Here is a 24,906-nt window from a genome sequence, read left to right as displayed (position 1 = left end):
TGGCTGCCACCACAGCTCCCTTGGGAGAAAAAAAGCCTACTCAGAGATGTGAAAAATTTGGAGAAAATACTGAAACTACTATGGCAAAGGATTACTCCCCCCATATGTAAATAGTTCTTATAAATCAATAAAGATGAATACCCCAACATAAAAATAAGCATAGATAGAAATATAATTCACTAAATATAATAAGAAATGGCCTGTGAACATTAAGTGAAAAGATGCTAAATTTCAATAACTATCAAAGAAAACATGAGGGAAACCAGGAAATATTTTTTTCAGAATCAAAAAGGTTAAAAAGATTGACTTCACGTTTGTGAAGGGTAGAGGAAACTGGCCTTCCAATAAGCTATTGATAAAAGTGAAAGTTAACACGAGTTTTCTAGAGGACAGTATAATTTTAAATGTTTATAGCCTTTGACCCTGTACATTCTCTACTAAAGGTTTTCGGTAAGGAAAAAGTTTAAAAGTCCAAAAAGATATAGTTATAGAGCCATTCTTCCCAGGACTGAATGTAATAATTTTTAAAAATCTAAATAGGCACCAAGATAATATACAATCAATAAAAAGGTCTATATGTTTACATTTAGGCATGCAGAGATCCCTTGAAATAGTAATTGAAAAAGGATTATGGGATGGCATAGATGTATAATTTCCATTTTATTTAGAAATGTATGTATATGTGTATTTACATATTGAAAATATGTGAGGAAATTGTTGGAATATAAACATTGTCCCTGAACTTTGGGACTACTGCGTTCTTTTACCGTGTTCTTTATATGTTGCTGTGCTGTTTGATATTTTCTGTACCTAAGTAAGCACATGTCATATTAATTAACAGAAAAATCCCTATAAAACTTTGTTTTTCCTTTGGCGGGGGGAGGGATTTGGCCCTGAGAAGCTTGTTGGACACAGTTCCTGCCCTTACCCTTCTTCAGAGGCTTCAGAAAACCAAGCTTTCAAGGCCCCCTGAAGCAAGGGTGTTTAGTTAGATCCAGGGAATGGATCTTGGGGCAAAGGTAAGTAAGTAGAGGTGAGGCAGGAGGAGCCGTGAGGAGGGAGATGTGCTAATTTTAGCATCTCTGAGAGAGAGTTGTTCCAAGTTTCCTACAGTGTCCCCTTGCACAAGCTTAGCTCTGTCCTCCAGCCCCCACCCAGTGACTGCAGGGCTAACACAGGAACTAATAGACTTCAGATGGCAACAAAATGCTTGAAATCTCTGCTGCTTTAAATAGAGGTATTTGGCACCCTTTTGGATGGCAGGTCTGGGAGAGCGAGGCCTTTAGCACTTTCCCTAGTTTAAAGCTCTGCAGTGAAGTCACCTGGATGCCAGCTTTCCTTTCAACCTCAGTATCTCTAAGGAAAAACTCCTGATCATCCCTAAACCAGGCAATACCTCCTGCCCCTGAAGTCTTCCAGCTCAAATCCTGAGGGCTCTTGCATTCCTGCTCCATCTTCTCTGTTATTTAACCTCTCTCTCTTTCTCCTCCTCCCCTTCTTCAGGAGAAGGATTCAGGGTATATTATTTAAAGTATATTCTGTGGGATCTTTATAGAATCACAGAACTCCCTCTCTTAAAAATAATACAAATAATAATAACTCTTTTTTATTTTGTGTCTATTAAATGCCAGTCATGTTATATATGTATTGTTTTCTTAAAACAACCCTATGAGATGGCAATATCTTAAGATTTAAACAGGCACTTGACAAAAGAAGGATACAAAAAATGGCCAATAAGCACATGAAATAATGCCACACATCATTAATCATTAGGAAAATGCAGATAAAAACCGTATGAGATGTCAAAGTAAAAAGACTGACAGTGCAAACTGTTGGCAAGGATATGGAGCAGCAGGAACTCTCAAACACTGCCAGTGGGAGGGTGAAATGGTACTACCTCTTTGGGAAATAGTTTGGCTGATTCTTACAAAGTTAAATATTAATATATATGTACCATTTAATCCAGCTATTCTCCTACTACATTTTTTCTCAAGAGAAATAAAACATGTCTACTGAATGACTTGTACAAATTTTCATAGCAGTTGTATTCATAATAGCCCCAAACTGGAGACAACCCAAATGTCCATCAACTGTTGAGTGGATAAACAAAATGTGGTATATCCACATAATGGAATGCTTCTCAGTGATAAAAAGGAATAAACTACTGAGAGATATGCATTACTTATCTATGCTGAGTAAGAAACCACCACAAACTTACTGACATAACATAACACGTATTTGTTATCTCACAGTTTCTGTCAGTCAGAAGTCTGGGCACAGCTTAGCCAGATATTCTGCAAGACTGCAGTCAAGATGTCAGCCAGGGCTTGGTTCTTATCTGGAGGCTTAACTGACAATGGAACCACTTCCAAGTTCATGCAAGTTGTAGGCAGAATTCATTTCCTTGTGTCTGTAAGACTGAGGGCCCTGGTTTCTTACTAGTTATCAGTCAGAGGCCACCCTCAGCTCCTGGAGGCTTCCCAAAGTTTCTTGTCACCTGGACCTTTCCATAGTTCTTCTCACAGCATGGCAGCTTGCTTCTTCAAAACAAACAAGGGAGAAAGAGAGCGCGTCTGCTGGCAAGATAGAGACTTGTAACATGATCATGAGAGTGACATCACATTACCTTTGCCATATTCTAGAAACAAGTCCCGGGTCCTGCCCACACTCAGGGGAGGGGATTATATAAGGGCATGAACACCGGGAGGTTGGTCGGGGTCAGGTGGGTTACTTCCTAGTCCATCCTCCACAACACAGATGAATCTCAAAGACATTGTGTTGAGCAAAAGAAGCTAGGTACAAAAGACTACATACATTATAATTACATTTATATGAAATTCTAGGACAGGCAAAGTAATGTATAGTCACTGAAAGATCAGTGGTTGCCTAGGGTCAAGGGAATGGGTCAGGGAGTTGACTGTAGGAGGGGCACAAGGCAACTTTGGAGGGTGATAGAGGTATATATTTTGACCTGTGTGATGGTTATATGGGTTTATACATTTGTCAGAGCTCATCAAACTGTACATTTTATTTTAAATAGGTACATTTTATTTTGTGTAAATCATACTTCTAGGAAGTATATCTTTAAATATTTTTTGAAGTATTTTAAAAACTATACTCTGAATTTCACATTTTTATCACCATTTACCTATGAGGAAAACTGGGGTCCAAAACTTGCCCATACCCACACAGCTGGTGGAGCTAGGATTCTAAGCCAGGTCTAACTGCAAGTGCATTCTGTCTTCCTTTGCTGCCACTTTCACAAAGAAGAAAACAGCGGCCTGGGAAGCTGAGGAAATATTCCCCAGGTCTCGCAGAAGTGGCAGAGAGTCTCAATCTTGTGTTTTTTGATTTCAAGTCAAGAGTTCTTTGTACCACTAGGTCTGCCAGACCTTGTTAAAGCCTTGTAGCAGATTTTAAGAGTTAAAATTGCATTTTAAAATTTATCCATATGTGTCATTGTAAATACGCTTAACAATGTTCTTCTCTTAAAACACATAATCCTATGAGCCAGTTCTTTAAAAGAACAATGTATGGTCTGAAGATGAAGGCTTCAGAAGGTGTGCCATATACTGTTGGTTGCTTGCCTTCTTTCTTGCCTCCTAAATCCTGAGTTTATCCAGATGTTGGCCATATACTTCAAGGAAACATAGACCCCTTCTAGTGCCAGGGGATGAATCTTGGTTTGTTTCAGCTAGTTGTGATCACTCTGTTCCCACTGAGAGAGGTGTGTTTAGGAAAGAGCCTGAGATGCAGTTCTGACCAGTGAGGCCTGAGAGGTACCTGCCAGGGGATTCTGGAAAATCTACCAAGCTGCTTTTTTAAGAAGGAAGGGGCTTTTTCTGAAAGGTATGAGAGTGGGAACTTGGGAGTTGGGATGAGTCACTGATGATGTGAGGGACAGTGTGAGGACAAAAGTCTATCCCTGAGAATAGGAGTGAGAAGGACACAAAGCATTTAAGTCCTTAAGGGTGATACTGAGCCTCTGATTCATTCACCCCTGTGACCACCCATCTCAGTAATGTAATACATTTTCTTTATTGCTTTAGTCATCACTGTTATTTGCAGCCAAAACCATCTTGCATACAGAAGGTATAAGCAGATACTGTCAAATACATTTTTTGCACCCAATTCCATGGTGCATAAAATTCTTATAAGCAATTGTATGTACTACAATACATTCAAAATTGCCATTCATCAGTCGGCAGGCAATTGATGTTATACGTTGTGTGAATGCTAAGATTAGTTTCATTCTTAGAAATGCTTGTGAATAGTTGAAGATCAGAAAAAAACTGTCGATCTGTGGGGAATTGGCTGGGTAAATTAGGGTAGAGCCATATAATGAGACACAATTAAAAATAAAGAAGCATCTCCATTTGTACTGATATGAAGTGATTTTCAAGATATGCTAAGTAGAAGAACATGAGTCAGAACAGTATACAGAAGACTTTGAAGTATGTGGTCATGGAGAAACATCTGAAGTTCATTGCCAGGACTGTTGTGGTACAGGAAAGGAACTTGGTAATTAGATGCAAGACACTAAACAGAACTTTCACTATAGATAGCCCCACTGAGGACAGTAAGGGATGGTGGGGCTGTAAGAAGCTATGTGCTGTGGTGGTGGACCAGCAACGTGGAAACGGCTCACAAGATCAGTGTATTAGGGCAAAAGCATCAAGGATTGGGTGGGTTTGCAGCAGGGCTGCTGTGTATAGCCTCATATACATGAGATGATCTATTTTCAAGATATTAAAGGAAATTTTTTTAGTTAATTTATTTTTGGCTGCGTTGGGTCTTTGCTACGGCGTGCAGGCTTTCTCTAGTTGTGGCGAGCGGGGGCTACTCTTCCTTGCGGTGCTTGGGCTTCTCATTGCAGTGGCTTCTCGTTGCAGAGCACGGGCTCTAGAGGCGTGGGCTTCAGTAGTTGTGGCTCGTGGGCTCTAGAGCGCAGGCTCAGTAGTTGTTGCGCACGGGCTTAGTTGCTTTGCGGCATGTGGGATCTTCCCGGACCAGGGCTCGAACCTGCATCCCCTGCATTGGCAGGCGGATTCTTAACCACTGCACCACCAGGGAAGTCCCTAAAGAAATTTAAAAATATATATATACACGGAAACTCTGGCATGTCTCACAAATAAACTCTACCAGCATCAATATTTAGCTAGCATACATTTATCTGGGATTGCTGTGTGCCAGACACTGACCTCAACTCTTTATCTGGATTGGCAGAGATTCAGTCCTCATAGCACTATGAGGTGCATGTCACTGTTATCCTCTTTTTTTTTTTTTTTTTGCGGTACGCGGGCCTCTCACTGTTGTGGCCTCTCCAGTTGCGGAGCACAGGCTCCGGACACTCAGGCTCAGCGGCCATGGCTCACGGGCCCAGCCGCTCCGCGACATGTGGGATCTTCCCGGACCGGGGCATGAACGGCAGGCGGACTCTCAACCACTGCGCCACCAGGGGAGCCCTATCCTCTTTTTTTATAGATGGGCAAACTGAGGCACAGGAGTTTTAACTAGTATTCCAGGATCATACAGCTGTTAAATGGTAGAACCAGGGCTTGGGCCAAAGTCCATGTCCTAAACAATCTACTAATTGACTTCTGGGGTTATTGAAAGGATTAAATGAGTTACGTGTGCTTAGCCAGTGTGGGCCTTAACCAGTGGTCCCCAAAGAGTAGTCCATGCATCAGCAATGTTAGACATTTGTTAGAAGTATACTTAAATTCTTAGAAATGTTGCCCAGTTTCAGCCAGACCTAGTTTTACGTGTTGATGTGTTCCTTAGCTGGTTTGAGTATATGTGAAGTCCCACCCAGCAAGGGAAGTAGTAATTCCATGCCAGCTGAACCTTGAGGAAAGCTACCTAAGTATTGTATATGTAGTTCCCACCTTGCTTTCTTGTCCAACAGGTGTTTATTGACCACCACTATGGACTCAGCAGGAAGTTACCTGTGATCAATCAGTGATGCCCTACATGGGCTTAGTGGGTACGAGCACCCTACCATTCCCAGGCTGGCTGTGCGATCTGTGCATGCTGAAACCGGCTAAGTAATTCCTCCCCTCGACACAGCTGCTCCGTGGGCCGGAGATCTCAAACTCCTTCCTTCCTCAATGCCTTTCACATAATAGATGCTCAGTAATGTCTCTTGATGAAGAAGTCATCACAGTTCACCTGGTGGCAGCTGTCTTTTTAGCAAAGAGCACCTAACAGGAATTCTCAGCCTTGGCTGTCCTGTTACAGTTACCTGGAGAGCTTCTAAAAATCCCCAGCCTGGGGCCAATCATATCAAAATATCTGGGGATGAGAGAAGAGGGGAAGGAGTAGGTGTGAATAGTTTTGAGAGCTCCCCAGGTGATTCAGGGTGCAGCCAAGATTGAGAACCCCAACCTAGAGTAAAAAAGCCACATTGCAGAGGGTTCACCTGACAACCATCAAACCAGCAAAGGGTCACAGATGGAGACACAATGGGTAAAACCCAGATGACTTCCTTGCAAGCTGCCCTCCACTTCTCAGATTAGGCCTGTGAGCTGAGCTGGAAGCAGCCAAAATCCTGTCTTAAGAAGTTCCTGTGCACAGTGGAAGGTGCAGCTGGAAGCATTTATGCTGGAAACCCTGACTGGGTGATCATCCTAAAATTGTTGCCATATGTCTCCAGCAGGGACAGCAGGGCCCACAGTTGTCCCTCCACCCCCTGCAGCCTCTCTTCCATCAGCACTTCAGTCCTCACCCATGGGAGCCCCCGGAGTAGCTTCATTAGTTTAATGATTTTATTGAGCATCTAGATTCCTTGCAATAGGCCAGGCCCTGGAAATGCAGATATAAATCCAGCATCATCCCTGGTGTAGTTCACGGCCTAGAAGGAGAAATGAGAAGTAAATCAACAGCTAGGATGTGATGTGATAAGAGTCAGAATGGAGAGTAGCACAGAAATGTGAGAGCTTTGAGGAGGGGGTGAGGAGGGGGCTCCAGAAGGAACAGCACTGAGGCTTTTTTTCTTTTGAAATATTCGTATATATTTTTTAAAGTTTGGAATAATTTTAAGCAGAGTTGAACACACCAATTTAACAGATATTAACATTTTGCCATACTTACTTCAGATCTTTAAAGAAAACAGTTCTAAACTGTTTCAAGCACAGGAGCAGTTCAGAGAATAGTATAACAAACACCCATACACTGAGGTGGTGAGGGGCCAGGCTCCCTGGCTCCACAGTAGGACATTGGAGAGGTGACTTAACCTCTCTGTGCCTCTGTCTTATTTAGAAAAAAAACTTACACACTGCTCTATGTAAAATGGGTAACCAACAAGGATGTACTGTACAGCACAGGGAACTCTGCTCCATGTTATGTGGCAGCCTGGGTGGGAGGGGAGTCTGGGGGAGAATGGGTACACGTAAATGCATGGCTGAGTCCCTTTGCTGTGCACCTGAAACTATCACAACATTGTTCATCGGCTATACTCCAATATAAAATTAAAAGTTTTTTTAAAAATCACCTGCCTCTAGAGGTAATTGTCGGGATTAATTAAGGTAAAGCTCTTTAAAAGGCAAAATTTCCTCACATGCACCATGTGCTTAATAAACATTACCTGTTGTTATTCGTGTGCTTATGACCCTGCTTGTCAAATCAACATTCTGCAGCATTTATTTTAGATTAGTTTATAAAGAAAAGTGTAATATCACAGAGGCTCTTAAAGACCCCTGTATGCACACCTCCCTGTTCTGCCTGCTAAGGAAAAGGAAAGGTTAGCCAGGGGGCCAAGGTGGGAAGGTGCACTGCAGGACATGGGACAGGGGAGAGCCTGACTTCTGAGGAAACCCTCCAGCGTGGTCAGAAAGGAAGGTGACAGCCGCTCAGGGGAGGAGGTGGGAGGGGTGGCCTGGTGCGTCAGTGGAGACCCTCAGGAGCCCGTTTCCCACCGCAGAGGATCCGCCCAACTCTCTCCTCTCCCAGGAAACCCTTGGGGCCCTTTTTAATGGCTCCTTTCAAAAAATAAACCAACAAACAAAAAAAGATAAAGAAACCTCACCCACACTTGCTCCTCAGTTGGGAGAATTCCACCTTGTAGGGGCTAGCTTTGAGAGGAGAGTCCCAGGGGAGCTGCAGGAAGGGGGCTTAGGGCCCCTGAAGTCATTGCTGCTCGAGTGCCCTGGAGGCAGGAAATGAGGATTTAGGGCTGTAGCCCAGCCAGGAGCACTCAGCCTCCCTTAGCCCCAAGTCTATTTCAGTGGACTGTAAGCTTGGGGAAGACGTCTTTCTGGGAACTATGCACCCCTCCAGGTGGATACTTCTTGCTGAGTGAGCTGATGAGAGAACCCCCTGATTTGTTCAATAGTTAATCTGACAGAGGCACACGTGTGGTTCGTCAGGCACAGATATTTGTGGGAAAGGCCTTGGGTATAAGTGTATACTAGCACCCAGTCTCAGTTGGAAATGTGCTCTCCCGTCACCCCCCAGCAGTACCATCATTTTTTATCTCAAAATGGGCTTCCCCCATCTTCCCCTCCCCTCCACTTCTCTAGCATCCGCTCCAGCCACTGGTGAGGAACAGCTGCTCTGAGGCCCATCTCTCATCAGCTGCCTTATCTCCCTGATGAATAATGTTCCCCTTCCCGCAGTGGCAGCCTGGCAGGAGGCCCGCCCCAGCGTGGAGCAGGCTGCTGACAGGGCTTGGAGCCCAGGCAGCTGTCAGAGAGCAGGACGCTCCCCTGGCCCCCGCGTGGGGTGAGGGCTAACCTCCCTGCCTCACAGACACATGGTACCCTGAGACCCCACAGCCATGGCGAGCTGCACCTCACAAACCCAGCTATTCCAGGTACACCTCAGCACCCTTTGGATGCAGTAACTGTTCTGGGTGCCGGGAAAACAGAGGCCCATGAGTCCTGCTCCACAGGGGTGGGGACTGCTTATGGGAGATGTGATTTGTACTTAATGGTACAGAGCTCTATAGTTCTGCGACCCAGAGAGCATGTTTAACCACTCCTCGTCTCGGTTTTTCCCATTTGCCAAATGGGCTAATAATAGTGTTGTATAGATGCTGTGGTTCTCTGCTCAGACCCCCTTTGCCAGCCAGTGCAGCCATCCCCAGCACTGTGAGTGCTGTGGTAATGGCTATACCTCTGGCCTTCTCCAGAGCCTTTGGCTTATGGTAACAGCATCCCTGAGACAGCCAAAAGGCTATCTCCTTTGGCCGCCATTCCCCCTCCCATCAGGGGAGCTGGTAACTGACTGATACTGGGGACACAAAAGCCCAGTTCTCTTTCCTCAAGATGGGACAACTCCATGGGACTATTTATGCTCCAGAAATTTCTATAGATCAAGCCAAGGCTTACCCACAGCTACATCAAGCCAAGGCTTCCCCACAGCTACATCCATCCTCAGCCCCTTCACCTTCCTGTCCTGCTTCTCTTACAGCTTTTCCTCGAGCACACCCTCCCTCCATGAATCATAGGCTTTGGAAGCCTGTTTTGGGCACCTCTTTTAGGGGACTCACAAGACAAGGACCCACTTCACAGGGGCTTTATGTGAGGATTCGATAAGATAAGGCTTGAAAAGCCCCTTGCGGGTGCCTGGCACTCAGCAAGTACCCGATAGTCAGTGACCGTGATTCTTATAAACCACTGCTACATGACAGAATGCCACAAGGGAGCTCGGACAGATGCGATAGAGAGGTTGGTGACGAAAGCCTTGGTTCCAAGGCTGCAACTGGAAGCAGTTACCCTAGGAAGGGCCCTTGGAGCTCACTTAGCCCAACTGTCCTTTTACCAGCGAGAAAACTGAGGCCCAGAGAGGAGAAGCAGCAGTGTCAGAGACCCACGGCAAGTCAGGGGCAGAACTGGGACTAGACTACGCCATGCTTTGCCCACCGCTCCTCATGCTCTTTTGCTGTCTTGGGGTCCTTCGTCCCTGCTAGTTGTTGAAGTGCTGCTGACTTTTCATGGGCCAGGACCCTGGGAAGGGAAGTCAGAGCACACTCCATTTCCACATGCATGTCCTGAGCACCTACTAGTACTGGACACCTGCCAGGCAGTCAGGGGCGTGGTATACACACATATGCAACAGCCCCTGGTTGTTCAGAGACCTTCATAGTTTTCAAAGTGTGTGTGTGTGTGTTGGTTAACTTTCATCCCAGGAAGTAAGTAATACCAGCCCATTCTACAGGGAATGACTGATTAAGAGTGAGCTTTGAGGGCTTGCCTGGTGGCGCAGTGGTTGAGAGTCCGCCTGCCGATGCAGGGGACGCAGGTTTGTGCCCCGGTCTGGGAAGGTCCCATATGCCGCGGAGCGGCTGGGCCCGTGAGCCATGGCCGCTGAGCCTGCGTGTCCGGAGCCTGTGCTCCGCGGCAGGAGGGGCCACAGCAGTGAGAGGCCCGCGTACCGCAAAAAAAAAAAAAAGGAGTGAGCCTTGAAAGACCAGTAAGTGCAGGTAGGTGAGCAAGAGCATTCCTGGGCTCACTTTTTACCATATTAAATACATAGGAATATTCTTAATTTCCACAGTGCTCTCTCTGAATAGTCTGCTGTCCTTTACATTTTCCCAAGTATGTATAGAGTTAAAAGGTGAGACAGATCGTGGCTTCCGGGTATAGTTGGAGTCCTGTGTGGCTGAAGTATAGGATGCATATCATCTATTTGACCATAGATGACCACAGTGGAACTGGAGAATTAGATCTTTTAAAATCAAACCAGACTCAGGATTCTCTGTGTCATGCTATAGCAGTTGGGCTTCAATCTGTACACAGTGGGCAGCCTCCAAAACCAGGAGAGCAACACGCTCAGGTGTGTGTCCTATGAAAATGTCTCTGGGCAACGTGGAGAGGAGACTTGAGAGGCAAGGCAAGAACCCGGCCCCCAGATGGAGGCACCCTGGGACAGGTGAAAAGTTAAGTAGGAGACCACAACTCGTGAGCTGTCAGGAGATGCTGTGTGAGGAATTTCCACATGAGCCAGACACCCTGAAGGTGACAGGAATGGAGGATGGGAAGAAATTGTGAGGAAGTGGGATTTGAGTTGGAATTTTTGAAGGGCAGTTTCCTAAGCATGGGGAGTGGTGTGGACAGAGTGCAGTATGAATGGATGGAAGATGAGAGTGGGGTCAGCAGGACCATGGACCTGGGCGGAAGGTCGTCCTAGGAGCACAGAGGTGTCGGAGCTAAGAGGAGGCCCAGGCCACTTTCTGGGAAGCACTGAGCCCCAGGGGAAGAAGTATGAACTCCCACCTGTAGGCAGTGAGGCTGCTGGAGGATTTTGAACATCAGAGTGGCAGGAGGGAAGCAGGATTTCAAGATTAGCGCAGGAGTGGGATGTAGATGAGGGTGGAGGCGGGAGAGGGACCTTCCCCCCCTAAGTTGGAGAACATGCACTGCCCGCTTTCAGGCCACATCCCCCCGTCCAGATAATTTTGGTTTGTACACACAATGTGGTCCCATATTTTTTTAAAAGGAGAGATTTCACACAAAAAGATTTCATATAAAAGGCAGGTTTCTGGCTACATTTGAAAATCAGAGGATTTGGTAAGACTGGACCAAGTATTTCCATGTGGCCACCATATGCTGGAGTTGGTCACAATTGCCCCCTATAGGTGCAGCCTTGAGTTTCATTGGAGTTTTTCCCATAGCAGTCCTGCTTTATTTATTTTTGGTGCATGGTGATTTTTAGAAATTTTTGAATGAGCCATCAGCATTTAAGTAACTGAGAATTTCTTATAAATATCCAGATTTGGGCTTCTTTAGAAAGGCATTAGGGCTACCTGGGACCTCGTCCCTAGGAGGCCGTAACGTCTAGAGCTTAGGCTGTTTTCCATTTCACCAGTCCCCACTTCTCCCAGCTCTCCACAGAGGCCTGCGTTAGCTGCTGTCTGTCATAGAGGCTGTGCTCTCCTACAGGAAGACAAAATGTTTCTAGCGCTCAAGTCGTTATCAAAAGTGGGAAAATGAAAGGTAGAGTAGGGGACGTGCCTGCTCCTAAAAAAGGTTGGAGAGAACATTGTGGAAATGAAGAATGTTCCCGTGTTTAATTTGGAAACAGAGTATGTGTTAGGAGAAGACCACCAAGGACACTGCTAGAAAAGACTGGCCGCTCCCCTAGCCTGATGTTACCTGCTTGGGCCCTGTTGGCATTTAGCTTGGGAATCCGGGGACAGAGGCAGGGGGTCACGTCACACTCAGCACTCAGCAGTCTGGATTCTGTGCTGCACAGGAGCAAGAGGAGGGGTTTGTGACCAGGGCTTAGGAGCTAAGGGTGTGCTGAGACGTCCTGGGCATGAGGCAACAGGAGGGAAAACCAGAGTGAGAGTGGGGAGTGGGAGTGTAGGAGGAAACCCTGTACACTTCTGGAGCGGGAAGTCAGCTCCCTACATAGGGGGTCAGAGAGAAGAATCGCAGATGACTTCAGGGTGACAGATCCTGGGTTCCTGGGGGGATGGGAGGTGCCTTAACAGAAGTCAGGAGATCCACACTGGGGGAGGCTGATGACTTAGGGTCCAGGCACAGTGAATCTGAGGTGTTAAGGATGGTGCTGGTAGCACACTGGCTATGTACATCAGCTTTGAAGCACTCAGGTCTCATGAGGACCTTGTTTTTGTTGTGCTTCATCTCTCGGTGCCTTAGTTTCTTTTTTTAAATTTATTATTTAGTTATTTACTTTATTTTTATTTATTTATTTTCAGTTGAAGTATAGTTGACTTACGATATTATATTAGTTTTAAGTATACAACATAGCGATTCGATATTTTTATGGATTATTGGTGCCTTAGTTTCTTGAAAAATAAGGCTATTGATAATCTCCCTCCTATAGGGTCATTGTAAGGATTAAAGATTAACGTAATTAAAAGCCTAAAAATGACTCCTGGTGCAGAGGACGTGCTCTGTTCCACCTTTGCCTGTGAGGACAAGGTGGGTGAACCCACTGAATGGAGGCGATTTCATGGGGCAGGGAACCAACACTGGGCCTTGGAGAAGAGCCACAGTGGGGGAGAAGACACAGTGAGGAGCCGGGAGGAAGCAGCTGGGAAGCAAGGGGAGAGCGTCTTTAGGGCAGGGACGATGAGGATCATGCTACAGAGGCCACGAGGACCAGGGTGAATTTGCCCCCCAGAGGCCTCTTGGCGATGTCTAGAGACATTTTTAGTTGTCACAGCTGGGCATGGAGGTGCTACTGCATCTGTTGGGTGGAGGCCAGGGATGTGCCTCACCCTACAATGCACAGGACAAGCCCCCACAAGGAAGAATTATCCAGGTCCAAAGGTCAATAGTGCAAAGAGTGAGAAACCCTTCTCTAGAGCCAACAGCTTCCAGGTTTGACTCGTGGTTCCACCAACAACGGCTGTGTAACCTCGGCAAGTTCCGTAACCACTCTGTGCCTCAGTTTCCTTATCTGGAAAATGGGGATGAAAATAACAGCTGCTTAACTGATTGAAGATATGCAGAGGGCTTAGAATAGAGGCTCATTGTACATTAGCTGTTATTAGAAATCAAGGAAATTGAGGGCATAGCAGAGTCCATTTGATCCTGGAGTTTGGCGTTTCGGATTGATCTCAGTGTGATTTCACTAGGGTGGAAAGGGGAATGGCAGCCAGATGCAGAGGGAGATGGAGATGGGTATGTGGGAATTGGGGCTAGCAGGCACAGACAGTAGCAACTGGAGGAAGTGGGGGAATGGCTAGTTATGGCTGCCAGGCCAAGTGAAGGGGGTTGTTTTACATTCAGTTATTTATTTATGCCAATCAAAAGTTCTGGTTATTGCCCAAACCACATGATAACAAAAAAGGAAATTTTTAAAACGAAAGAAATCACCTGCAGCCTCACCACCTTAACAAATTAACAATGTTCCCGCTCCCCTTCCAGGCCTATCATTTTTACAGTGCTTTAGTCATTACACAGATTTTCTTTTCTATTGTTTTATGTCACATGAAATTGTCCCATAAGCGTTTTCCATGATGTTACATCATTGTTAGATTTATCGCTTTTTTCCAAAATGAAGATAAACCTCATTGTTTTTTCCTAGTTGTAAAAATGCTTTGTGCTCTTTTTTTTAAATGCAGATGGTACCAAAAAGTCTGAAGAAGAATGTAAAAACCCCCATTTTCCATCCCGCCCTACAGAGATAGCCAGCTTAGCATTTGTGGTGAACATCCTTCCAAACAAATCTCCATGCATTATTCTTTTTGTTGATTTGTTAACTCTTTTACGTAAATATGAACATTACTGTCATTCATTTTCAACCTTTGAAGCGCAGGTTTTCTTATTGTTGGAGTCGGGGTTGTTGTTTTGGGAAGTGGGGAGGGGTCTGTGGATGGATACACACAAGAACAAAGAAAGCCAGGAAGCTGCTAGAAAGAGGAAATATTGCGGGTGTGCAGAGTATTCGTTTCCTGAGGCTGCTGTAGTAGCTAAGTACCAGAGGCTGGGCGACATACACAACGGAAGTGTATTCTCTCGGTTCTGGAGGCTGGAAGTCTGAGATCAAGGTGTCAGCAGGGCCATGCTCCCTCTCAAGGATCTAGGTGAGGATCCATCCCTGTCTCTTCCTGGCTTCTCTTGGTTGCCAGTAATCCCTGATGTTCCTTGACATGTAGACACATCACTCCAACCTTTGGCTCCTTCATCACATGGCATTTTCCTCTTCCTCTCTGTGTTTGTGTCCAGATTTACCTCTTCTTATAAAGATTCCAGTCATTAGATTAGGGCCTGCCCTACTCCAGTATGACTCACCCTAACTTGATTAAATCTGCAAACACCTATTTCCAATTAAGGTCACACACACACACACACACACACACACACACACACACACACACACACACACACACACACACACACACACACACACACACACACACACACACACACACGTGTAATGGGGCTCAGGACTTCAATGTATCTTTTGGGGGGGACACAATTCAACCCATAACATGTGGGATCCCCAGGGTGATGGAGGAGGAGGATGGAGCAGCAAGGACTCCTTCTCTGAAATGAAAGGGAAGGAAGAGACTAGGGTAAAGAGACAGAGATTCTGAGGCTGAGAAGGGAGACAAGGAAGCCTACTTCCTCCAGCAACTCGTGTCTGTGTTTTATTAACCTCCTAGTAGTTTACAAAGAGAGCCCCAGGATTCATCAGAGAGCCTGGCTGTTCATAAACCCTGCCGGGCCCCTTCCCCACCGTCATCACGCCGTGCAGCTGGCAGCTGCTGTGCGGGCCCCCCAGACCTCACTGCAGCATCCTGTTGTCTGCTTCTCGCCAGATTCCTGCTTGGCTGCCACCTACTTTCTTTTCGGCCTGGACTAATTTGTTGCAGTCCTCAGACTGGTGGGAAGCATCGCTAATTCCCAAAGTCCTTCCACATCGCCCACTCAAAGCCCTCCGTCTGCCAAGTGTGCACATCTCCTCTGTTCTGTCCTTGCTGGAGGTTATGGTCCCTAAGCCTTCAGGAGTGTGGCCATTCCCCCTCCCCTTTTCCTCAGGACACCTGTTTTTGCGTGCTTCCTCAGTTCTCTTGGTCTCCTTCCCACAGATTTGGTACCTGAGGTTGAATTTTTCAGAGGGGGAGGGGAATGGGGAAGGATTGTGAGAAATGTGGAGAAGTTACAAGGACACCTGAAGTCTCTGCTGGTGGACTCAGATGTTAGGAAGTCCAGAGCCTTCCCAGGTGTGGCTGGGGTTAGGTCTGAGTGTGATGGGTAAACATGTGACCAAAATTAGCAACATTGTCACCCTTAGTCAGCCTGGCTCTCCCGGGAACAGGGGACTGTTACAAAATAGTAGTCAAGTGGCTGAGAATAATGAGGCTTCTGCTTATTAGCTTAGGTCCCAGGCAAAGCCCAGCCAAAAATGTTTTCTTGCCACCACAGGCTTCTGCATATTGAGGGAATTATTACACTTCTCCAGTGGTTAAAAGTCACTCAGCCTTTGGCCCCCTACCTCTTGACGCTGCCTGGATCACCTAATAATCTCCGAGCAATGCGTCACCTGTCCCAACTCTACCATTTAATTATATGTTGTCTTTGATTTCCTCTCCAATGTCGACTGCCACTTTTGAGAAAGACCTGGGATCAGAAACCCAAATAATATAGCTCATATTAAGTCTAAATAACAGGAAAACCCAAGTACAGCCTCCAGCCAGGATGTGCCAACTTGTTTGGGACTGAAGGAGGTCTTCTTGCTCAGGCATGAGAGACACAGGGTGTGGGACCAGTGGGTCTGTGGAGACAGAAGAGCAGGAGGGGTCATGAGAGTTGTTGGGAATTTCTACCTATAGCCTCATGTCTTGCCACCACCTTATCAGACCTCATACTCCGGCCGTGCAACCAATTGCAAACTTTGCCACTTCTTCCCAGTATCAGTCAGAGCAATAGTGATGGGAAGCGCCAGAACCAATTCAAACTAGTGTAGGCAAAAGAGACAATAGCTCACATAACTCAGAAGATAAAGATGGCTCTGGTGTCAGGATCCAGGGGCTAAGTGATGCAGGCAGGCTTTTGTCTCCCTCCTTGTGTTGTTCCTAGTGGCACTTCTGGTACAGGTGGGATCCCTCCATGGAGCAGGAAAACGGTGTTCATCAGCCCCACATGACGTCACTCCAGCTTAGCTGGCCCCTCAGAAGAGGATTGCGACGGGCCCATTTTACATCAGCAACACAATCCTTAGACCAGTTAATGCCCAGGGAAATGTGGTTCTCTGTTTGGAGAGGACTTTATCACGGAGTCTGTTTCCCCCCACAAAGAAGGCTACTGAGAAGCTAAAACAAAACCAGCACAGTCTATTACACCCCCCACTTCAGGGGTTCGTTCATGCAGTTGCAGGTGCCATTCCCTCTACCTGGAAACCTTTAAAACCCTGTCCACCTGACAAACCCCTACTTTTCTTCCATGACCCAGCCAGCACACACTCGTCCACACCCTCCCCAGACAGAGGGCCACCTTAGTGTTTCATACATGCCTCTGTTATTTCACTCACTCACTTTTTCTTTTGTTCTTTTAGCAAATCCTTATCTTTTAGCTTTGCACCCAGCTCCTCTAGGACTGTGAGTTTCATGAAAGCAGGGATTGTGTCCCAGTCATCTCAGGATCTCAGCCTCTACAGGGATGCTTGGTCTGCTGTCAGGCCCAGAAGCTACTGACCACATCCTTGGGTGTTGGGGTGACATGCAGGATGTGGCTGTTCCCTGACTGGATAGAGAACCTTGGGTGCTGGGTATGGAGGGAGGAACTAAGTGCCGAAGTCACTAACTTTTCTGCTTTCCATGCAAATCCCTTGTATCCCAGGCTGTCTGGAAGGACACTGTGCATTCTGTGCATCAACCAGTGGCAGAATTTGAACTGTGACACATGCCGGGTTTGCAGTGATACATTACACATGGAGAGTGTTTATTTCTCACATATTGTATCTGAGAATCTTAAGCAGGCATGGGGTCTGACTTTCATTCTCTGGGGTTAAAACCTTCTTGGTGATGCTAACATACCTCTAGGAACACAGGACTCATTACCTTGTAAGGCACCCCCCTGGTTATTAGGGGCCACATGTTATCTCCTGGCTACTTTGGCCATCAATCCTGATTCTCTTCTCTAGGGCCACAAGGAAAGAGGTCACTCCTTTTTCCACTTCGTGTTCACTCATTCTTTCATGTGTACATGAATTCATTAACTTGATTGTTCATTTAAAAATATTGATAAGGCCTATTTTGTCCAAGTTGGGCAGGTCCCCTGTTCTCATTGAGCTGACATCTTTAGAGGGGAGAGACAAACAATAAACAACTTAACATATAAACAGGAGAAATACAATTGTCATAAGAGGTGTGAAGAAAAGAAAATAGGGCAGTATGAGGGTTGGGGAAAATTTCAATAGAGCGAACAGGACAGGTGTCTTTCAGGAAATGAATTTGAGCCAATGAGTGATAAGAATGAGGCACCCATGAACAATTTGGGAAAAGAGCATCAAGGTTGAGAATTAGAGGGAGGAGCCGTTGTCAGTGTGGTTTGGGTGGAGGTGAGGGAGGGGATAAAGTAGAAATGAGGATGGAGAGGTGGGCAGGGACCTTGTAGCCATGGTAAGGAGGTGAGGATCTGTCATCAGAAAGAGGGAAGACTTCTGAGGGTTTCGAGCATGGAGTTGATGTATAATTTTAAAAGAGCACTTGGAATATGGAAGCTTGAGGTAGATTCCCAAATCCTGGAAGACAAATAGGAGGTGGCCACTACTTTATTTCAAAGAGTAAGAAAGATCTGATTTAGAGGTGAGCTCTAGACAGCCTGGAAAGACAGCACCATAATACCTGGGGCTGGGGTCAGAGTATCCCAAGACAGGCCATCGGATACTCTTCTTGGAAGGTGGTCTGGGAAGGGCACCTCCTTTTTCTAGATAGCCAGATTCCCCCACCCCCACCCCCAGGCTGTGTTCTTCTTATGAGTTCTCCACAAACAGTGAAAAACTAGGAGGCTGCCCAGCACAAGACTTTATTTCCTCCTGGAGCAGAGTGAAGTTGCCCTAGTGAGGCACCAAGTGTGCTAGCACCATTGTCTGTGAGGGAAACTACACTGCCAGGAAGAGGGGGCATCGTGCTGTCAGAACTGGGGCCCTGGAGGACCCTCGGAGCATCAAAGCAGAGAGAGAAATCAAAAGGAAAAGACTCAGGGGGAATGGAAAATGTGTTTCCATATTTTCTTAAGATTCACAGCCATAAAAAAAAAAGGCAAGCAACTAGTAAAAACATTACTGAGTGTGACAGATGAAGGGCAGCCTCCCTAACACAGAGCTCACATCAATGAGGAAACAGGGAGGCCCCATTTCTTTTTTAATGGGGAAAAATGTGAGCAAACTTTCACAGAAAAGAAAATGCATATGGTTAATAAAAGTACTCGATCTCACTAAAATCAGAAAAATGAGAACTAAAACAGCAGTGGGGTGCAGAGTATCTTTTGGGGGAAATGGTTTATAAATTGAAAAATGTATTTTTTAAAGACCGCTGTGCTGGTGAGCCTGCGGTGAGGAGCTTGCTGTCAGGTGCTGTGGTGCTGTGCGCCTTTAAAAAGGGGTACTCTTTTGAGCACCTTTAAAAAAGTTCATACCCTTTAACCCAATGATCCCACTTCACAGACTCTATCTTAAGGAAATAGTTTTAAATGAAGAGGTTGATTTGTGTACAAAGATGTGCATGTGTGAAATATTGGAAAGAGGCTACTTGATAATAATAGATGATTGGCTTAATATGGTGTATCCATTTGGTGCACTATTATTAGGTAGCCATTAGAAATGATATTTTTGAAGATATTTTGGTAGGGAAAATATACTGCGATATGTGGAAAATAGCAAAATCATAATTAACAGAAAACAGGAAGTCAATTATGAGTGTGAATGCATATTATATATATGAAAATAGGTTAGTGGATCATAATGTACATATAAGGAAACACATAGAAAGGTTATTAGAATTTTCTCTGAGTTGAGAATTACAGGTAATTTTGTTTACTTCTTTGTGTTTTCCAAGGGTGTTTTTTCTCTTTTTCCACAATGAACATATATTATTTTAAAAATCAGATAAATGTAGAAAATGGTTGTCTTACAAGTCAGTGCTCCCTTTGGTCCTCATATTCCTGTGAGAGACACACACACCCCTTCATCCCACCTTCCATCTCTGTTGCTGTAAGACACTGTAAAGTGGAGGGCAGAGAGCAGAAGGAAAGCAGGGAAGTGGGTGCGACCTCCTGCTGTGCCATGGTTTTGCTGAGTGACCCGGGGCATGCCACTGCCCGGCGACAGGGCTCAGTTTCCGCATCTGTAAAATGCACTGGTGGAACTGGTTCACCTCTAAGAATGTAACAGGACTGTAGGCATAGCAGGTCCCAAGCTTCTAGCCCAACGCCAACCCTAACCACAGTGACATCACTGACTGCTTCCATGAGCAAATGCCACCCACACCCAGATGTCACCGTCCACGTGGCCGCCCTCAGGACGAGTTACAACTTAGCCGGGGAGACCCTTGCCCTTTCCTTTGGGAACAGGAGGTGATGTTTATGTACATCATTCATTCCTTCAACACGTCCTTGTTACGCGCCTGCTCCTGGGTGCCAGCCCCTGGGGGCAAGCCCCATAAGGCCCAAGCTCAGAGTGATTCAAAAAGTGTCTTCCCTGGGGGCAAGTCTTTTCCCTTTGAGAGTCATTTTAATTTATATTTGAATTATTTTAAAGAACTAAAGTTTATTTGAAGCTAAGTGTCTGACTCTAGATGAGCCAGATGGATCACACCATTTTAAGTATAAACCACCTGCCTACTGTGAGTCTGATTTTCTCGTGTGACTTAGAAATGAGGAATCCAGAAACAGGTGGATCCTTGGCAGTGTGAATAAAACAACGTGTGAATCCACCTGGAGCCGTGTGATGAAAGGAAGAGCGTGTGGACTTGGAGCCAGATGACCTGAGGTCAAACGTGGCTCTCCTGCCTCCAAGCTTTGTGACTTGGGGAAGTTCACAACTTCTCTGACCTGCAGTGTTCTTATCTGTAAGGTGGAGAAATAGTCCCAACCTTGCCCAGGTTTGCTTGTGAGCATTAATCAGGATCTTATTTCCGGAGAGACCTGGCAAAGAGCCTGGCATGTTCTTGGCCATCACATCAGTACTCTTGCTGCTTTCCAGAGGTTGTTACTTGAAAGGGACAAGACACCGTTGGAGATATATGAGAAGAAAACCATGTTGCACCATCGTTGAGATCCAGGGTTGTGAGGCTACACAGACCTGGCCCTGCCACTTACCTGCAGTGTGTCTTTTTGCGGAAGTGACCTGATCTTCCTGAGCCTCAGGGTGCTCATCTGTAAGATGGAGTTGATGGCAGCAATACCCACATCCCAGGGCAGTTGTGACGACTCAGTAACATGTGCATCCACCGTAGTGCCTAGTAAAATCACAGTATATTCACTGAATTGTTTGATACATTTTTTTCCAATTGCAAATGAAATAGTTGTTCAATATAGAAAATTTAGAAAACAACCTTAAAAAGGAATAGAAGAAAGTATGAATTGTTTTCAGTCCTTTTACTTTTCAGTTGCTGTGTGTTTGCATCTGAGCTTCCTCATCCATACTCCCACACCCCATCTGCATTCTGAACTGAGGCGCTATCCCCAGCAGGCTGTGGCTTGTTGCCCTGATTGTTCCATCAATGCAAGGTATGTAACACTGCTGCCGGCCCCTCTCTTGGCAGATCCTTCAAGCCGGACTTCATCCTTGTCCGCCAGCATGCCTACAGCATGGCCCTGGGTGAAGACTACCGCAGCCTGGTCATCGGCCTCCAGTATGGAGGGCTGCCTGCCGTCAACTCCCTCTACTCCGTCTACAACTTCTGCAGCAAGCCCTGGGTGGTAGGTGCTGGGCCAGGCTGACCGGGAATGAAGGGGGAGGCGTGGCTGGCCTCCCAGCCCTGAAGTGGACCCATTCCCCAGCATGGAGGCCCAGTAATAAAAGGAGTCTTTTTTTTTTTTTTTTTTTTTTTGCGGTATGCGGGCCTCTCACTGTTGTGGCCTCTCCCGTTGCGGAGCACAGGCTCCGGATGCGCAGGCTCAGCGGCCATAGCTCATGGGTCTAGCCGCTCCAAGGTATGTGGGATCTTCCCGGACTGGGGCACGAACCCGTGTCCCCTGCATCGGCAGGCGGACTCTCAACCACTGTGCCACCAGGGAAGCCCTAAAAGGAGTCTTTTTAAAGCAACTGAATAAACAACTTAGATCCCAAACTCCTTCTTGTAGTTATTACCTAATGATATTATATAGCATATTGTGATACAGTGTTATGTTATAATAATATTAGTGGTGAGAGGGGGTACCCTACTGCTCTTATTAATATTTGAGCATGTCATCATTTTTGTTTAAAGGTCAGCACTGTTTATTGAGCACTTAATATATACTAGAAATCTGTGCTGCCTGGTGCTCACGCTATTGCTATCATGTGAAGTGAGCATCCTTACTCTATTTTACAGAAAAGGAAGATCAGCTTTAGGGCTGTTAAGGAACTCCCCAGGGTCATGGAGCCAGGGAGGGGTGAAACCCAACTTGAAGTCATCTCTCTTCAGTCCCTAATGCTCGATTCCTCTCCCACTTTTATTCATTAGTTTCATATTCATTCATTTGATATGCCTTTCCATCCAAATGTTACCTGTAAGAGAGACTTTTCCTAAAATATCACCCCATCACTCCCCAAATACTCTCAAATTTCTTACCCTGCTTTATTTTTTCCCCAAATACTTATCTCCACCTAGAATGATATGTTTATTCATTCATCTGTATTATCCAGCTCCCCTACTTGAAATAATCTATTCATGCAACAAACAGAGCACCTACTATGTTCCAGGGACTGTCCTAAGTTCTAGGAACATGGCAGTGAGCAAATCAGACCAAAATCCCCAGATCTTACATTGTAGTGAGCAGGGGCACATGAAGTATGTAAATAGACATGCCAAATATTTAATATGACATGATAAGTGTCAAGGGGAAAACAAAGCAGAGAAGGGGAAGAGGAAATGTAGAGGTTGGGGGGTATGTAGGATGTGCTCTATGAAGCTCTTAGCCATCTCATCTCTTCTTTTCTTGTCTCTCTGCATGGTCTCCTGGTGGTAGGGCAGTGGTTGAGAACATGGGCTCTGGAGCCAGACTGCCTAGGTCCAGGCTTTTCCATTTATGAGCTGATTAGCGTTGTGCAACTTGCTTGATCTCTCTGAGTTTATTTTCCATATTTGTAAAAGGATGATAAGAATAGGGCCCTCCTGGTAGGGTTATGACTTAATACATGTAAAGTACTTAGAATGGTGGGTGGCATTAAGTACATACTCAAAAAATGGTAACAACTATTATTGTCCCTAGTATTAGGAACGAGGTCTCTGCAGAGCTGGCACTCAGTATTTATTGAATGCATACATGCATTACTTTAATAGATATAGATAGTCTTTAACCACTGTTACCAAGGCTTTGGTCTCCGGTCTCCTTCTCATTCTTCCCTAACCAAGCTTTTAGGCCTGCAACATCCCAGAAAGGTCCTAGGTAGTATTAGTTCACCTTCCTTGTTTTCCCACATAGTCATGGTCATGGTAGCAACTACCATTTATTAGCACTAACTGCACTCTGAGCCCTTCACATGCATATTATATTTAATCCTTGAACCACCCTGATAGTAGGTGTTTCTAATATCTCCATTGTACAGATGAGGAAACTGAGGATCATGCAGCCAGTAGGAGGTAGTGAAGCTGGGCATATCCAAAACTCCTGCTTGATTATGGAATTACTCTCCTTCTCTGGACTTCAGTTTCCTTATCTGTAGAATGAGGGACCCTCCCATCATTTTCCATATTTCTGAGATCCCTCGAGCCCACTAAACTGACACCGTGTTGCACCACAGCTGCAGGTTACAGCCCAAGAATCTACAGACCAATCCTGGCGTGATGCCAAAAGTTCCTAAGTTACCTGTTCTTTCTTTGTGAGCTCTTAGTGTTGAGTTACCCCAAAGTAAGTTTGGCACAAGACTTAGCTCCTCTTCTAGCCATTGGGCATCCACGTTAGGCCACACATTGCAGCATATTTCTTCTTCGTGATCAGCGTCTACCTTTCTCTTCCCTGCTTTTGTTCACCAGCAGCTCCCCTTTGCCTTCTGGGTGAATTCCCAGCTCTTTGTCTGGCCTCTAAGGCTCCTGGTGGTCTGTAATGGATCACTCTCCAGCCTCCTCTCTCACTGTCCCTTGCACCCAAGGCCACAGCCATGGCAACCACTGAGTGTCTCCAGCACACAGTTGTTTCACTGCACACCTGGAGTGCCCTCTTCCTTCTCTTATGTCATCTGCTCCAGGGAGTCATCCTCACCCCCACTCTGTCCCTCTTCCAGGTCCCATAACCCCCTCACTTCCCTCCAGCAAGACATTATTATCCCAACCATCTGCCCACAGGCAGTCTTTCCTCCAGGCCTGGTCTACGTGTTCAGTGTGTTGCCCCAATATTAAGGCACAGTGCTGGGCACAGAATGAACTCCCAGGGTGCTGAGTAGGGTGGGTGATAGAGGAGACTGTAAGTCTGAGGTCTGCTTTTCAGGAGCTTATCCACTAGCTCTGGAGACAGTAACTATCTCCATGGCAAAACTAGGAAGCGCTGAAGCAGGGGGAGCACAGTGTGGAAGGGATGCAGCTTGTGCTGTTGGAAATGAGTGGGGTTTCTAAAAGCAGAGAAAATACTTACTACTAACATAGCCAACATTCAGGTGTACCTATGGAGCAGGGCTTGCTTTTAATACACTGTATATTTAATCCTTACAACAATCCTGTCAGGTTGGATCTCTTGTTTTCTCCATTTACAAATGAGGAAACTGAAGCTCAGAAATCTGAAATGACTTTCAAGGTTACACAGCTAGTAAGTGGTAGAGGATTTGAACCCAGAGTCTACACCATAAACTACTACACAAATGCCCCTCAAAAAAGAAGGGCATTGCAGGCAGGGAACATGGCATGAAGGTCAGCAGCTTGTGCTTGTGTAAAATGCTAAGAGTGTAGAAAATGCTTATGAAATGTGATTGAGCAGAACTTAGTGGACCTGGCAGGAATGAAGGGGTTGGTACATACTGGGTAACAACGGTTGACCAATGTTCTCTCGTATTCTTCCCTAGTTCTCTCAACTCATTAAGATCTTCCATTCCCTGGGTCCTGAGAAGTTCCCGCTTGTGGAGCAAACGTTTTTCCCCAACCATAAGCCAATGGTGAGTGCCCTTTTTTACTCTGCTTATTTTTGTGATATGGCATAAACACAGTTGTCCATGTACTTAGTCCATTTGAATGGAGGAGATGGGCTCAGGGGCTGCTCCTTGACCACCTAGGCTCTAAGGAAGAGCTGTGACATCCTATAGGAATACCTGGCTTTCCTAGGAGAAGGGTCAGGTCTCCAGGTAAAATTCAGG

General features: G+C 45.8%; 1 protein-coding gene across 2 annotated transcripts in view; it reads left to right on the top strand.

Annotated features, from left to right (window-relative positions):
- SYN3 (synapsin III) overlaps positions 1-24,906 on the top strand; it is a 456,321-nt gene that overhangs the window by 130,374 nt on the left and 301,041 nt on the right. For both annotated transcript variants that reach the window (XM_060025558.1, XM_060025560.1), the window contains 2 exons: positions 21,185-21,341; positions 24,619-24,708. In XM_060025558.1, coding sequence (XP_059881541.1) covers positions 21,185-21,341; positions 24,619-24,708 — 247 coding nt within the window. The remainder of the gene's footprint in view (positions 1-21,184; positions 21,342-24,618; positions 24,709-24,906) is intronic.

This window comes from Delphinus delphis, chromosome 11, assembly GCF_949987515.2.
Source record: "Delphinus delphis chromosome 11, mDelDel1.2, whole genome shotgun sequence".
In the NCBI taxonomy this organism is placed as follows: Eukaryota; Metazoa; Chordata; class Mammalia; order Artiodactyla; family Delphinidae; genus Delphinus; species Delphinus delphis.
Note: the sequence above shows the minus strand (reverse complement) of the source record. Positions and strands in the feature narration are given on the sequence as shown.